Here is a 13,847-nt window from a genome sequence, read left to right on the forward strand (position 1 = left end):
GTCCTGAGCTGGTGCCTAGGACCCTGGTGGAGAAGGCCTGGTCCCCATATGTCTGGTATCCACAGAGTTATTTTGGATAGGGTGTGATTTTTCTAGGGTACAGTGAAAGCAGTACAAGCATGCTAGTGTGGACACAGTTATACCAGGAGCCTTACATTGGTACAGCTTGTTCCTTTCCCCCGCCCTGAATACGCTGCGCTGCTGTAAGGCTTCTGACAATGTCTGATTCCACCCTCCCCTGGCTCTACCATTCTCAGCCCCTATTTTTCATTGCCCAGGTAGCTCCCCTGGCTTTCCCTTGGGCCTGTTTCCATGCAGAGGCCCCCCATGGCTCCAGGCCCAGCATTCAGACTCAGGATCCCCCATGCTGCCAGCTGGGTTCTCCTCCCAGCACAGTGAGTCAGTTTCCTGCAGTGACTCAGCCTGGGACCCTGACGCAGCCTCACAACAGCTCCAGCGTTTCCATGGAGACCATTGATGTTAGGAAGTTGTTTTTTGGTTACGATCTGCGCCCCCCTCGTCCCCCTCCCTGTGGCGGTGGGAAGCAGATGGCGACTGGCTCTGAGCAGGCCTGGGCAGGGCCCCAGCTGTCTGGCCGTGTTCACCTTACCGACTCGCGTGTGTGCACAGAGGACTGTTGTTGTTGCGAGCCCCCCCGCTGCCCTGGTGGGGAGGAGACTTGCGTTCAACACCCCTCCCCCAACTTTCTGCTTGCTCCTGGGTGCCGTTTGCACATGGCCTTGGCACCTCACAGCTGCAGCCTGGCAGGCGAGAGTGAGAGCAGGAGCTTCCTGCTGCAGAGGGCTTGCAGCATCTCCACTCGCTTAACCAGCTCCAGGGCAGGGATGATGGCTCGCAGCCAGGCGTGACCGTGGAGTCTCGATCTGCCATTGCAGCTTGTCTCCAGCAGTACTCAGGCTTTTCCGAGCTCTGTCTCCCTGTGATCCCCCAACCCCAGCTCTGCTCCCTGGGGAATCCTACAGGCAGCATCGGGATGCTCAGGCTGCAGAGCTGGACACACTGATGAGTCACCGGGAGTGACTGGTCTTGTACCCTAAGGCAGGAAACAAGAGGAGAAGCTACAAAACCACCACTCACTGCAGCCAGCTGGGGCATTTGAGAGAGCAGCATGGGCCGTGCAGTGGCAAAGTGCTGAAGGGCGAGACCTTGTCGCACCCATGGGCACTGGGGTAGAACCACAAGAAGCTTGCATCTCTTTGCACCCCCAGTGTCAAGCCCCCAGGCTGGTTGGGAAGGGACCAGCCTCTCCTTGTGCTGGGCCAGGAGCTGAGTCGTCCTCCAAAATGTGTCTGTCTTCCTGCCACAGAATGAAGCAGGGATGACCTCTGCCGATGGAGGCTGGGTGCGTCGCCCCTGGAAGCCGGACCCTGGGTCACCCATTTATGCTCTGCCACTCCTGCTCACTGTGTTTGTCTGGCTGGCCACTGGCACCACCATGTCCAGCCTCAACAAGTGGATCTTCACCAACCACAACTTCCGGTATCCCGTGCTGCTGTCGTCCCTGCACATGCTCACGGCTGTGTTGGTGGGCTACCCGCTGGCCAGGCTGCGGGCACGTGGGGATGAGGTCATGGCTCTGGGCACCAGAACTAAGGCCAGAGTCTATCTCCTGAGCTTGACCTTCTGCGCCAGCGTAGCCTTCGGAAACCTGGGCCTCAACTACGTGCAATTGGACTTTGCCCAGATGGTGTACACCACCACACCCCTCTTCACTCTGATCCTGTCCAAAGTGCTGCTGGGTCAGCGCCACCATCTGCTGCAGTACGCTGCCATGGGGCCCATCTGCTTGGGCGCCTCCTTCAGCATCATCGGGGAGGTGCACTTCGACCAGGCCGGCTGCTGCTTCCTCTTCGCTGCCACCTTCCTCCGCGGATTAAAGTCCTTACAGCAAAGTAAGTGACACCCCCCTACCCCAATCTCACCCCCTTCCTCCTAGTCATCCTGGGGCCAGGGTTCCACCTCCTCTGGTCATTGTACTCTGGCTGGGGATTTTCAAGCCCTAGCATCCTGGCCAAAATACAGCTCTGGGAATTACCTCCAGTCACCTAAATTCAGCCAAATGGAGCACTTCCTGTCCTAGAAGGCTGTGACTGTGCTCTAGGCCAGAGGTGGCTGTACTTTGATGGAGGACACCCTCTCTAGAGCTGGGCAACTCTGGGCTCCTCCTGGAGGAAAAGTGCTACTGAAATGACATTAATTATACTAATGGGACCATCTTCTGGTCTATGTCTGTGCAGCACCTGGTGCAATGAGGGCTCCTGGGCACTAATGTAATACACCTAATCAACAATGTACAGTGCCTAGCACAGTGGAGTGCCAGGCCATGCCAGGGGCTCCTGGACACTACCATAATATACCCCATCAACACTGTACAGTTCCTGGGTGCTACGGTAATGCGAATAACAATGAGCACGGCCTTACCCTTCTTCTGGCTGCCGCAGAGGTCTCTTTCGGTGCTAGTTAGTGTGTAAAAGGGGATTTAGTGCGGGAGACTGAAATCCCACATAGTGTGTACCGTTGCTGCACTGCCCAGCTCCCCCACTACTGCCCCCTGCCGACATCCTCCCCACAACTCGGGGAATCTCCTCAGCTCCCCACCCCACTCAGTCCTCAGCTTCTTGGACAACAAAGGGCCTTACTGCATTATGGACCCTGCTCCACCAGGGGCTGCCTTGAAACACCCCCAAACTGCCCTCATCCAAGAGTAGGCAGACAGTGCCAGCCAGGCCTGGGATTGAGCTTGTGACTTGCAGCGAAGGACTCTGCAGCCCGTCACCTGAGACAGCTCTTTCCTTCCCACTGCCCTTGAAGGGACGCTGCTGCCCCTGCTGCCTCAAGAGACAGAGTGAGAGCACAAACAGCCTGTCATACACCATCCTCCCCGGGACCTCTTGGATCAAAATGTCCTTGGCAGCAAGCAGTGGGCAAATGCCACTGTTTGTTCTTCAGTTCCAAAGGGAACGTTTCCATCTCAGCACCAGCCGCAGCCTGCCCTTCAGGACAACAGTTCAGTCGCACACAGGCCCAGACATGTCCTGGTGTGCGGCCTAGTGGTTAGAGCGTGGCCCTGTGCTGCGGGGTTACATCCTGCTCCCTGAGTCCCCAGAGGGAAGCCCTGCTGTTTGAGTGGATTGCAGGGTGGGGTCCTGCGTGGGTCACCTTTCACAGTCCTAACACCAGAGACAAAATCAGAGCTGCCAAAAGCTCCTAGCACCCCAACCAACCCCCCGGCTAGTGAGCTGCTCCCTCTGTATTACTGTTGCGTGTAGGCACCTCAGTCATGGCCCAGGGCCCAATTATGCCAGGTGCTGTACAGACACAACACAGAGACAGAATTTGCAATCAGAGTGAGAGCTCACACTCCAAATATTAAGCAATGTGGCCTTGGTGGTTTTTGTCAATGAACCCCGCACCCTGACTGGTTTGCAAGAAGGGAGCTGGCAATTTGCCAACCACCATCCGTTGATTTTGGCTGTGTGGCAAGGGAGATTGTCACAGTTACTGAGATGATAGGGAAAAGGTCCTAGGTTCTGTTACTTGCAGGGGACTGTGTGTGTTCTATCCTGGGCCTGCCCTCGGGACAGTGCCCGCTTTAAGGGGTGCTCCTTTCTCTTCTGCTCACTGTCGCTTCTTCTCTCATTTTCTCCTTTGTTCCCACCATTCCCTTACCTGATTCACTGGTGTGATAAATGAAGGGGGTGGCTAGCTCCCTTTTATGGACATCCAGCCAGCCAGTTAGCTATAAAATTCCTGTTAGTAGCTGTTCTCTATTTGCTTTACCTGTAAAGGGTTAAAAAAAAGTCCATCAGTAAAAATAAGGAAGTGGGCACCTGACCAAAAGAGCCAATGGGAGGGCTAGAACTTTTTAAAATTGGAAAAAAACTTCCCTTTTGTCTGTTATTGTTCTCTGGAGAGAGGAGACGCTGAGCAGGAACGAGGCTGACCTATGCTGTAGGAAGCTTTAAGCCAGGTATGAAAAAACATCCGATCATACCTAGAGACTACTTATTTGGAACCCCCAGATGTGTAAGTAGATCAGGGAATGTCTAGAAAGACACGATTAGGGCTATTTCTTTTATTTCTTATTGGCTTGTTGATTCCTCTGTGCTAATCCCCAAATGCTTTTGTTTTGCTTGTAACCATTAAGCTGGACCTCAAGACTTTATTCTTCATGTTTAGTTTTTGTAAGTAGATTTTTAAAATTTAGCAAAAACCTAAGTTCCAGATATATTTTCTTTCTTTTTGCTTTTAATAAAATTTCCCCTTTTAAAGAACAGGATTGGGGGTTTTTTTGTGTGTGTCCTAATAGGTTTGTGCATATGTTGTTTAATAAGCCGGTGGTTTTCTTTCTCAGCTCTTCGCGCGCGTGCGCATGTGTGTGTGTGTGAGAGAGAGAGAGAGAGAGAGAGATTGAGGGTACCCCACAGGAAGAAATTCCCAAGTGCTGCTTCCTGGGTTCTCAAATGAGGGAGCGGTTTTCACTTGGGTGTTGGCAGCATCTACCCATCCAAGGTCAGAGAAAAGCTGTAACCTTGGAAATTTAATACTAGCCTGGAGTGGCCAGCATTAACTTTTAGAATCCTTGCAGGCCCCCACCTTCTGCACTCAAAGTGCCAGAGTGAGGAATCAACCTGGACAGCTGGGCTCAGGACACAGGTAACTCTGCAAGGAAAGCGGCGAAGAATCGGGGCCCCATGAAGGGCTCTGGCTCCAGGGGCAGCAAGTGTCTGTTTCAAGTTGGGGCAGTGCCTGCAATTCTGGCTGCGCTGCTTGCCTGCCTGGAGGAGGAACTGCAGCCCTGTGTACTTAGCAAGCTGTGTCAGCTTGGAGCAGACACTTGACCTAGTGCTGCCAAGGGCACGTAGCAATGGGACAGAGCAAACTGCACTGTTCCAGGTGCTGGGGAGCAGGGGGAATTCTGCCACGTGCTTTGGAATCCCGCTCTGTGGAAATAGTTGAAAAATCAGGAGGGCTTTTACAGGATATTCACTCAAATCGCCTGGGGGATTAGTGAAAAGTGAGCATCCCCTGGTCCCATTCTGTGTCAAACCCTCCCCTCTCCCTGAGAGATTTTGTCCCCCAGGCAAGGGCTTCCCCTCAGAGCTGCCTTGATGCCTCCCCAGGAACTTCCCCTCCCCACCAGAGGCCTCCCAATTGCCCCACATCTTGTATTACCCCATGAGAGGGGTCCTAATGCCCCTAGAGACTTCCCAGTCCCCTGACTCTGCCCCCCCTCCCAGAGTCCTTCTGCTCCCCTCCCCGCCCTCTCCATTCAGTTTCTATATTTACATTGTTATCTCAGGCAGCAGAGGCATGGAAAGGCTGACTGACTGGACTGACAGTCATTTCCATGTTCCCATTGCACCAACTCTTTGATGCTCCATAAACCCCTTCACCACTGACTGAGAGCAGGAGAGCCCAGGTCTCTCTTGCTGCAGCCCCCTTTTCCCTGGCTGGTCCCCACAGGACAGAATGACTCCCCCCAGGGCAGCGCTGGGGATGGGGTAGAGGCTGCAGTTAACCACCATTGGTAGAGGCAGCTGGGGTGTTGACTCAGCAAGGGAATGTGGGTGGGTTGAATGTTGTGTGTTGTGGCTGGACAGCATGGACCTGTGTTTCCAAAAGTTTCAGCCCATCTGGTCGTGACCCCACCAGGGCTGCTGGGAACTGAGCAGACTTGAAAATCTGACACCATTTGTGGTTCCTGAGCCCTGGAAAATGTGTGTGTGTGTGTAATCCAGCTGGGCCTGCTCTGTGTGTGTGCACATGCATGCATGTGTGTGCCTTTGTGCGTGTGTGCATGCAGGTGTGTACATAGGGGCCTGAGGCTAGTGTGTGTGATTGTGTTGTGAATGTATTTGATGTACATTGCAGCATGAGCTGAAAGGAATGTGTGTATATCTGTGCAAGTAGATGTATGGGTGTAGCTAGCTGTGCGTGTGTAGTGTGATGTGGGAATACGTGGGTAGTGTCATGCGTGGGTTGTCGATCATGTGATGCATTAAGAGATGAATGTGTGTGTGATGTATGGGTGTGGGTCTGACAGCATGTGGAGTGTCTCTGAGGTGCCATGGGCGGGGAGGGATGAAGGCCCTGACCTAGATCTGAGCTGGTACCAAGTCTCCATTGCTTGAGTTCTTTAGTCTGACCACCCCACTGGGACAGGCCTGAAGGCCAGGGGCTCCCTGCTCCTGGGGCAGTCTCGTCTGCCAGGCTCCTTCTGCCCTAGCGGTGAGGTTCCCTGCTCACTCACCCCCTCACTTAGGGTTGCCAAATTTCTAATAGAACAAAACTGAACACCCTAGCCCCGCCCCATCCCTTCCCTGAGGCCATGCCCCCACTCACTACACATTCCCCCTCCCTTGGTGGCTCACTCTCCCCCCACCCTAACTCACTTTCACTGGGCTGGGGCAGGGGGTTGGGGTGTGGGAGGAGGTGAGGGTTCCAAGTAGGGGTGTGGGCTCCGGGGTGGGGCCAGAAATGAGGGGTTCAGGGAGTGGGAGGAGGCTCTGGGCTGGACAGGAAATTGGGGTGTGGGAGAAGGTGAGGGCTCCGACTGAGGCCAGGGGTGAGGGGTTTAGGGTGCAGGAGGGGGCTCCAGGATGAGGTATGGGGCCAAGGGATTCAGACTTCAGGAGTAGGCTGTGGGTTGAGGCAGGGGGTTGGGGTGCGAGAGCTGGAATGGGATCTGGACTGGCTCTGGGACTGAGTGATTTGGGGTGCAGGAGGTCCAGCTCCTAGGTGGAGGGGCCAGGAGGCTCCACGTGCTGATCTCGCCTGTGGTTCCTGGCTAATGGGAGTGCACAGCTGGTACTCAGGGCAGGGGCAGCGTGTGGAGCCTCCTGACTCTCTCCCGCCCCTGCCTAGGAACTGGACCTGCTGGCTGCTTCCGGGGTACAGTGCGGTGCCAGGACAGGTAGGGACTAGCCTGCCTTAGACCCGCAGCACTCTGCCAACCAGACTTTTAACATCCCAGTTGGCAGTGCTGACTGGAGCTGCCAGGGTCCCTTTTCAACCAGGCATTCCAGTGGAAAATTGGACACCTGGCAAGCCTACTCTCTCTGCCCCTGCTGCATGCACCGCCCAGGTGTGACCTGTCCGTCTTGCTTCCAGGTACCCTGCTGCAGGACAAGAAGCTGGACTCGGTCACCTTGCTCTGCCTGACGTCCCTGCCCAGCTTCTGCATTCTCTTCACTGCGGCTGTGGTGCTGGAGGTGGGGGCAGCCTGGGAGGGCATGCTGCACTACGGCAGCACTCTCTGGGCCTGTGTCCTGCTCAGCTGCCTGGGCTCCGTCCTCTACAACCTGGCCAGCTTCTGCGTCATCTCGCTGACCTCCGCCCTCACCATCCACATCCTGGGCAACTTCAATGTGGTGGGAAACCTGGTGCTGTCGCACCTCCTCTTCGGCAGCCACCTGAGTGGGCTCAGCTATGCAGGCATCAGCCTCACCCTCTCGGGGATGTTCCTGTACCACAACTGTGACCTCATTGCCAGCTACTGGGGCTCCAGGCTGGCTCTGGGCCAGGGCCAGGCAAAGCCAGAATGAGTCCTGTGCTGGGGCACAGTGCAGCCCTTGGACTGTATAGACTGCAGTGCTGTGTGAGCGTGTGTGCATGTGTGCACGCACGCACATTTGTGTACGTGCACTCTCTTGTCCTCAGCTGGATGATGTGTATCAGATCCATTGGGTGTGTGCATATGTGTACGAATTCTGGTTTTCTACTGATGGAAATGTCAGACCCCCTCCCCCGGGAGTGTGTATTCGTGCTCTCACTACTGATCTTTGTTGGATGGAGTAGATTAGAAGACCTTTGTGTGTGTGCGTTTGTGTATTGCTATTGTCCTCTGTTGGATGGTGTATGTGGGGGGGGGGGGGTGAAGGGATGAGAGAAGGTGTTAGACTTGTTCATTTGTGTGTGTACCTCGTATTGGATGGAATAGCTCAGTCCCCTTCCAGTGTCTGTCACTTCCCCTTGTGGCCAGAGTAGCCCCCTGGAGCAGCCTTGGTTTGGAGCTACCCCATGTTCAGGTTCCTAGAACCCCCCCGCCCCTGTCTGTGGGGACCCCTCGGATGAGCACAGCCACAGACTGTCCCAAGGGGAGCCGCAGAGGGCTAGCACCCTGGATTGTGGCCGAGTGTCCATTCTTTTGGTACGAGCCAGCAGGCAGGGTTGGTGCCAGCATCATGCTCCTCAAAAACTGGTCTGGGTGAAACGAGGTGTCCAGTATCTGGTGGACGGGGTTCTGTAGCATTCAGAAGAAATTGTAAGTAACTTTTTATGTGACTGATCCACCCGGTCTGGCCCTCCAGGTTTCCTGGCTCTGGGATGAGGCTGGGACAGGGCAGAAACCCTGAAATTCTGTAAGGGAGGCTGCATTCCTGGGCCAGTGGGAATCACCTCAGAGAGCCCACCCAATGAAGGTCTGAGCCTAAGAGTTTGGAGATGCCATCACATGGGCTCTGTAACTTTTGGATAGGCACAGAGCTGCTAGCTGAGATGCAAATTGGGTCCAGTGTCCACACACATGCACACTCCCAGGTGTGCACATGTGATCCCAGTTACAGGCACATACATGTGAACACACACACTGCTTTTTAGGGACTGTCTCCACAGCCTTTAACACAACCCAGCTGGGCCCTGGTCACCCTGCACTGCCGCAGCCGTCACGTCTGGCACCATTGTGGTGAAGAGGCCTGTTGTGGTGTTGCACTTTGGGGCGCCAAGGCCAACAGCTGAGCACTGCCCAGGGACAGGCGCATGAAACTCAAACAATGGCTCCCCTTGCCCTCAATAAAACTCTATTTTTGTCCAGTCTTCTTAAGTGGTGCTCCTAAGGAATGAAAACCGAGCTGGGCCGGGGGGCGGGGGTGGGGTGTGCTGGGGGAGGGGAGGTAATGAAGGGGCAGCATGGGGGGCAGTGTCCCTTGGTGAGGAAGATACCAAGGGATGAGAGGGAACGGACCAAAAGGGAGTGTCTCTGGGTGAAGACACTGCAGGGGAAAAGCCTGGCTGGGGGCTGTCCCCCCACTGAGGGAGAGTCAAAGCAGCAGCAATTCCTAATGGTTGGTTTTGGAGGGATTGTTTCCTAGGAAGTGCCCTTCCTTAAGGCTCCTGTGCTCAGCACAGAGCTGGTTATGGCACAGCCCATGGCAGGGCTCCTCACTGCCCTGCTCACCAGAGCCGGCCCAGGGATGCGCTTACAGCCCCGACCCACAGGCCAGCTGAGGGTGCGGAGTGGTGACCCTCCATGCATGCAGTGCTATGGCAGCTGGAAGGCTCGGCCTGCAATCCCAGACTGCCTTTCACGGTCTTCTAGCAGGGGAAGGTGAAATACCCACATTGCCCTTCAGGGATGGGCTAGGGACAAGCTGAACCTTCCATGCCAGGGGTACTAAAGCTGCGATCTTGGGGTCATGTCACTTGGGCCACTTGGGTGGATGGTGTGTTTTCTGTTCTTATTATCCTTTGACAACAGAGCCTTCTCATGTTCCTGTTTATCCAGTTTTACCTGGCCCATGACAGGCTCCAGCTGGGCAATGCAGTTGCAAACATTAACTCTTTCAAGCCTTGACTTGTGTCTAAATTCATAACCTTACTGTGTATGCTGCGATTTCACATTGCTGAATGGTCCACAGAATTGTGCTTTGGCAGCTTGGTTTTCATTAAAAACAAACCAAAGTGACATCCCACAAAACATTCCTGTGCAAGAATGGAACCCAGTTTACATGCGCATGCCTATGAGAACTCCATGGGCCCACTCCCAGGGCTATAAAGATCAGCACAAACCTTTGCAGTTGGGGACCAAGGCGAATACCCAGCTTTGTGAACAGGGGCCACTAACAGGGAGTTTCAAGATGAGTTCTCTGGGTGAAGGAGGAGCAAATATGGGACCCTTGGGGTAAGTGGCTGTCTGTAGTGTGTGTTTGTGTTTGGGGGGTTACTTTCTATATGCTGAGCTTGAGTTTGTTTGTTTGAAGGACTGTGTGCTGTAGCCCGCAGCTGCAAGCTGTGAGCTTCTAAACAAGGTTTGAACTCTAGAAACGTCTGTTCATTGGCTGAGCCTTAGTCAGGGGGCAGGGCTGTCAGGGAGGCCAGGTCTTTATAAAGCAGTGAGTCAGGAACCAGGGGCTGCTAACAGGGGGTTTCAAGAGGGAGTTTGGAAGGGGAGTGGGAAGGAGGTGAGGTACACTTGCCATTCTTTAAAACCTTTAAACTAAACTATAATCAAAACATCTTGATTAAACATCTGTCATTAAGCTAGGCAGCGGTAGGAGAGAATGCAGGCAGAAGCCCAGCAGCAGAGGGGGGTTATCCTGTTTATTGCACTGAGTGTAGCACGTATGATGACCTGCCCTGTGGGCGGGTGTGCAAGCAGGGCCGGCTCTAGGTTTTTTACTGCCCCAAGCTAAAAAAAATTTTGGCTGCCCCCTGTCCCAGCCCTGAGCTCCCCCCCTGCACCCCCCTGTTGCCTCAGCCCTGGGATCTCCCCCCTCACCCACATCCCCTGCTGCCCCAGCCCTGGGCTCCCCCCTTTCCCCCCACCAGTGCCCCCCACACACACCTGCCGCCCCAGCCCTGGGTTCTTTTCCCCCCCACACACCTGCACCCTCCTTCCGCCGCAGCCCTGGGTCACTGGTAACTCGCTCCCAGGGCGGGTCACTCAGCAGGAATTTTGGATGTGCACAAAACAGACAGGATTGGCTCCCGTATTGTTACAGAACTGCAGTAAAGTGAAACAATTTTCAGCTTGTGTGATTGGAGGATATCTGGATGCAGATTATAAGACTGTCCTCCATAAATGAGGAAAAGTTGAGATGCTTTTATTATTCTCTTGTTCCACTCTTTCTTTCTATGGGGAATTTGCCAGTGCAGTATCACTGTCTTGCTTTTAAACAAAAAGGCAATGGCTGTTGAAAACAGCAATTCCAGTCCTAACAACCACTGGGAAGCATTTGTTGCTCAGTTTTATCCTACTTTTTCTACAGCAAGTTACTACAGTGGATCAGTATATTTGATTTGGGAGAAATGAAGTAACAGCTGCCCAAACTGAGCTTGAGCGCTCCTGAATTTTAGGTGTTCAAATCTGGAAGGCAGGTGCTGGGGGTGGGGGCTGTGGTGGGAGCACGGCAGCATGTATGCAGCAGCGTGTCTGGCGCTGCGTGGAGCAGACACTTCTGGTTGCAGTGCATGGTAAGGGAGCTGGGGGTTGGAGAACAGCATAAGGGTAAGGGGGGAGTCAAGGACAGGGAGCAGGGGAGGTTGGAATGGGGCAAAAGTTGGGGGTAGTCAGGGCAGGGAGAAGGGTTAGATGGGTCAGGGGTTGAGGGGGCAATCAGGACCAGGCAATGGTTGATTAAGCATGGGAGTCCGCAGGGGTTTGTCTAGAGGACAGGTAGGGGTGGGTCTGGGGGAAGTTGGAGGGGGCTCAGGCAGGGGGCAGTTGAGAAGAGAGGCTTAGAACTTAGAAGGGTGGGGTTCCTGGGAAGGACACTCAGGGGACAAGGACCAGTGGGTGCTTAGATAGAGGGTGGGGTTCTGGGGGGAAGGTTTAGGGGCCAGGGGGTCCCTGAGAGGACCACTTCAGGGGGACCAAGCGGACCAGTGGGCTTAGCATTAGAGGGTGGGGGTTCTGGGGGGAGAGTTAGGCAGCGGGTCCCTGGAGAGACAACTCAGGGGACAAGGACCAGCGGTGCTTAGGATAGGGGTGTGGTCTGGGGGGAAGTTAGGGGCAGGGTCCGCGGTGAGGGGTGATCAGGGGACAGGGAGCGGTGGGGGGTTGAATGGGTTGGAGTTTTTGTAAGGGGCAAGTCGAGGGAGTGGATGTGAGCGGTGGGGCCTTCCCTCCCCATTAGAGTGTCCTGTTTCTCGAAATGGTTAAAATATCCCCGTCTTCCTAACCCTCCCACAGTGCACTCCCCACTACAGCACACTGCTGCATTGCCGCGCCCCTCCATTCCTTTCCAGTTGGAGTAGTCGGCAAGGGCATATGTGGGAAAATGTAGTTCTTTCCTGCTCAGGGCTGGCCTCTATAGGCTAGGGAGATAAAAACCAAGGAACTACAGCTCCCAGAGCCCCCTATTGGTTCTCAGCCCCCATACTGGATCCCTGCCGCCCCTGCAAACGGGCTGCCCCAAGGAGGTGCTTGCTTTGCTAGTGCCTAGAGCCACCCCTGGGTGCAAGGAGCTCCTGGCCCTCAGAGACCGTGCATGGGCTTTGGAGGCCAGGGTGGCGGAACTGGAGGCACTAAGGGAGGCAGAGAGGTATGTTGATGAGGCTTTCCGGGACACTGTAGAATTGTCCCACTTCTGCTCAGGCAGTCCCTGCACTGTTGAGGAGGATGAAAGGCCCAGGGAAGCAGAGCAGTCAACGGGAGCAGAGGGAAACCTTCCATAGTTGGGACCCTCCTTCCAGGTGATGCTGGGGTATCCTCTCGCACTGGGGGAGGGAACTGCAGTCACTAGAAAAAGGCAGGTGTTAGTAATGGGAGATTCAGTCGTTAGAAACATAGATAGCTGGATAGTTTGTGATGACCAGGAGAACCATACAGTGACTTGCCTGCCTGGTGCGAAGGTTGCAGATCTCTCAAGGCATCTAGACAGACTTATGTGAGGCGCTGGGGAGGAGCCAGTGGTCGTGGTACATGTAGGTACCAATCACATAGGGAAGGGTAGGAGAGACGTCCTGGAGGCCAAATTTAGGGTGCTAGGAAAGAGACTGAAATCCAGGACCCAGGGCCACCCGGGGCGGGGGGGGAAGTGGGGCAATTCCCCCCCCATGAGAGTTTTCAGGGGCCCCCACAAGAGTTTTCGTCGGGTCCTTCAGTGCTGCCAAACACACCCGGAGGGAGTGAAGAACCTGCTGCTGAAGACCCGGAGCTTCTTCCGCTCCTGGTCTTTGGCAGCAATTCGGTGGCAAGGGCTCCTTCCGCTCCAGGTCTTCAGCAGCAGTTCGGCAGTTGGTCCTTCACTCGCTCTGGGACTCGCCACCGAAGTGCCCCAAAGCCCCAGAGTGGAAGACTCCAGGCCCCCTGAATCCTCTGGGCGGCCTTGCCAGGATCTCTATGGCAGCATTCTCAGAAATGCTTCCAGTTCCACTCGCAGGGCCAGGTAGGCAGGCAGAGCTTCAGAATGCCAATGCGTGGATGAGACGGTGTCGAGAGGAGGGGTTTAGATTTATTAGGAACTGGGGACACTTTTGGGATGGGGGAGTCTATATAGGAAGGATGGGCTCCCCCTAAACTAAAGTGGATCCAGACTGCTGGCACTTGATATTAAAAAGGTTGCAGAGCAGTTTTTAAACTAACCGATGGGGGAAAGCTGATTGCTGCAGAAGAGCATGTGGCTCAGAGAGAGACTTCCCTAGGTTTTAGTCAGGAGGAGAGGATGGAAGAGGATAAAGTATGGGCCAGATCAGACAAGAAACATTTCCATAAAAAAGAATTTGACACATCAGAAAAGGGCAGACAAATAAACAGTGACAAGTTTTTAAAGTGCTTGTACACAAATGCTAGAAGAAGTCTAAATAATAAGCTGGGTGAACTAGAGAACCTCATGTTAGAGGAGGATATTGATATAATTGGCATCACAGAAACCTGGTGGAGTGGGGACAATCAATGGGACGCAATTATTCTGGGGTACAAAATATATCGGAAGGACAGAACAGGTTGTGGACATAGTCTACTTAGATTTCTAGAAAGCCTTTGACAAGTTCCCTCACCAAAGGCTCCTATCTAAATTAAGTTGTCATAGGATAAGAGGGAAGATCCTTTCATCGACTGAGAACTGGTTAAAAGACAGGGAACAAAGGGTAGGAATGAAAGGTAA

The 13,847-nt window shown here is 54.2% G+C and overlaps 1 protein-coding gene across 1 annotated transcript; it reads left to right on the top strand.

Annotated features, from left to right (window-relative positions):
* Positions 1-1,245: 1,245 nt before the first annotated feature.
* Positions 1,246-8,835, top strand: SLC35E4 (solute carrier family 35 member E4). The gene is made up of 2 exons (XM_032798296.2): positions 1,246-1,913; positions 7,135-8,835. The coding sequence occupies exons 1-2, from the start codon at positions 1,340-1,342 to the stop codon at positions 7,566-7,568; spliced, it is 1,008 nt and encodes a 335-aa protein (XP_032654187.1). The 5' UTR covers positions 1,246-1,339; the 3' UTR covers positions 7,569-8,835.
* Positions 8,836-13,847: the final 5,012 nt, after the last annotated feature.

This window comes from Chelonoidis abingdonii, chromosome 22, assembly GCF_003597395.2.
Source record: "Chelonoidis abingdonii isolate Lonesome George chromosome 22, CheloAbing_2.0, whole genome shotgun sequence".
Classification (NCBI taxonomy): Eukaryota; Metazoa; Chordata; order Testudines; family Testudinidae; genus Chelonoidis; species Chelonoidis abingdonii.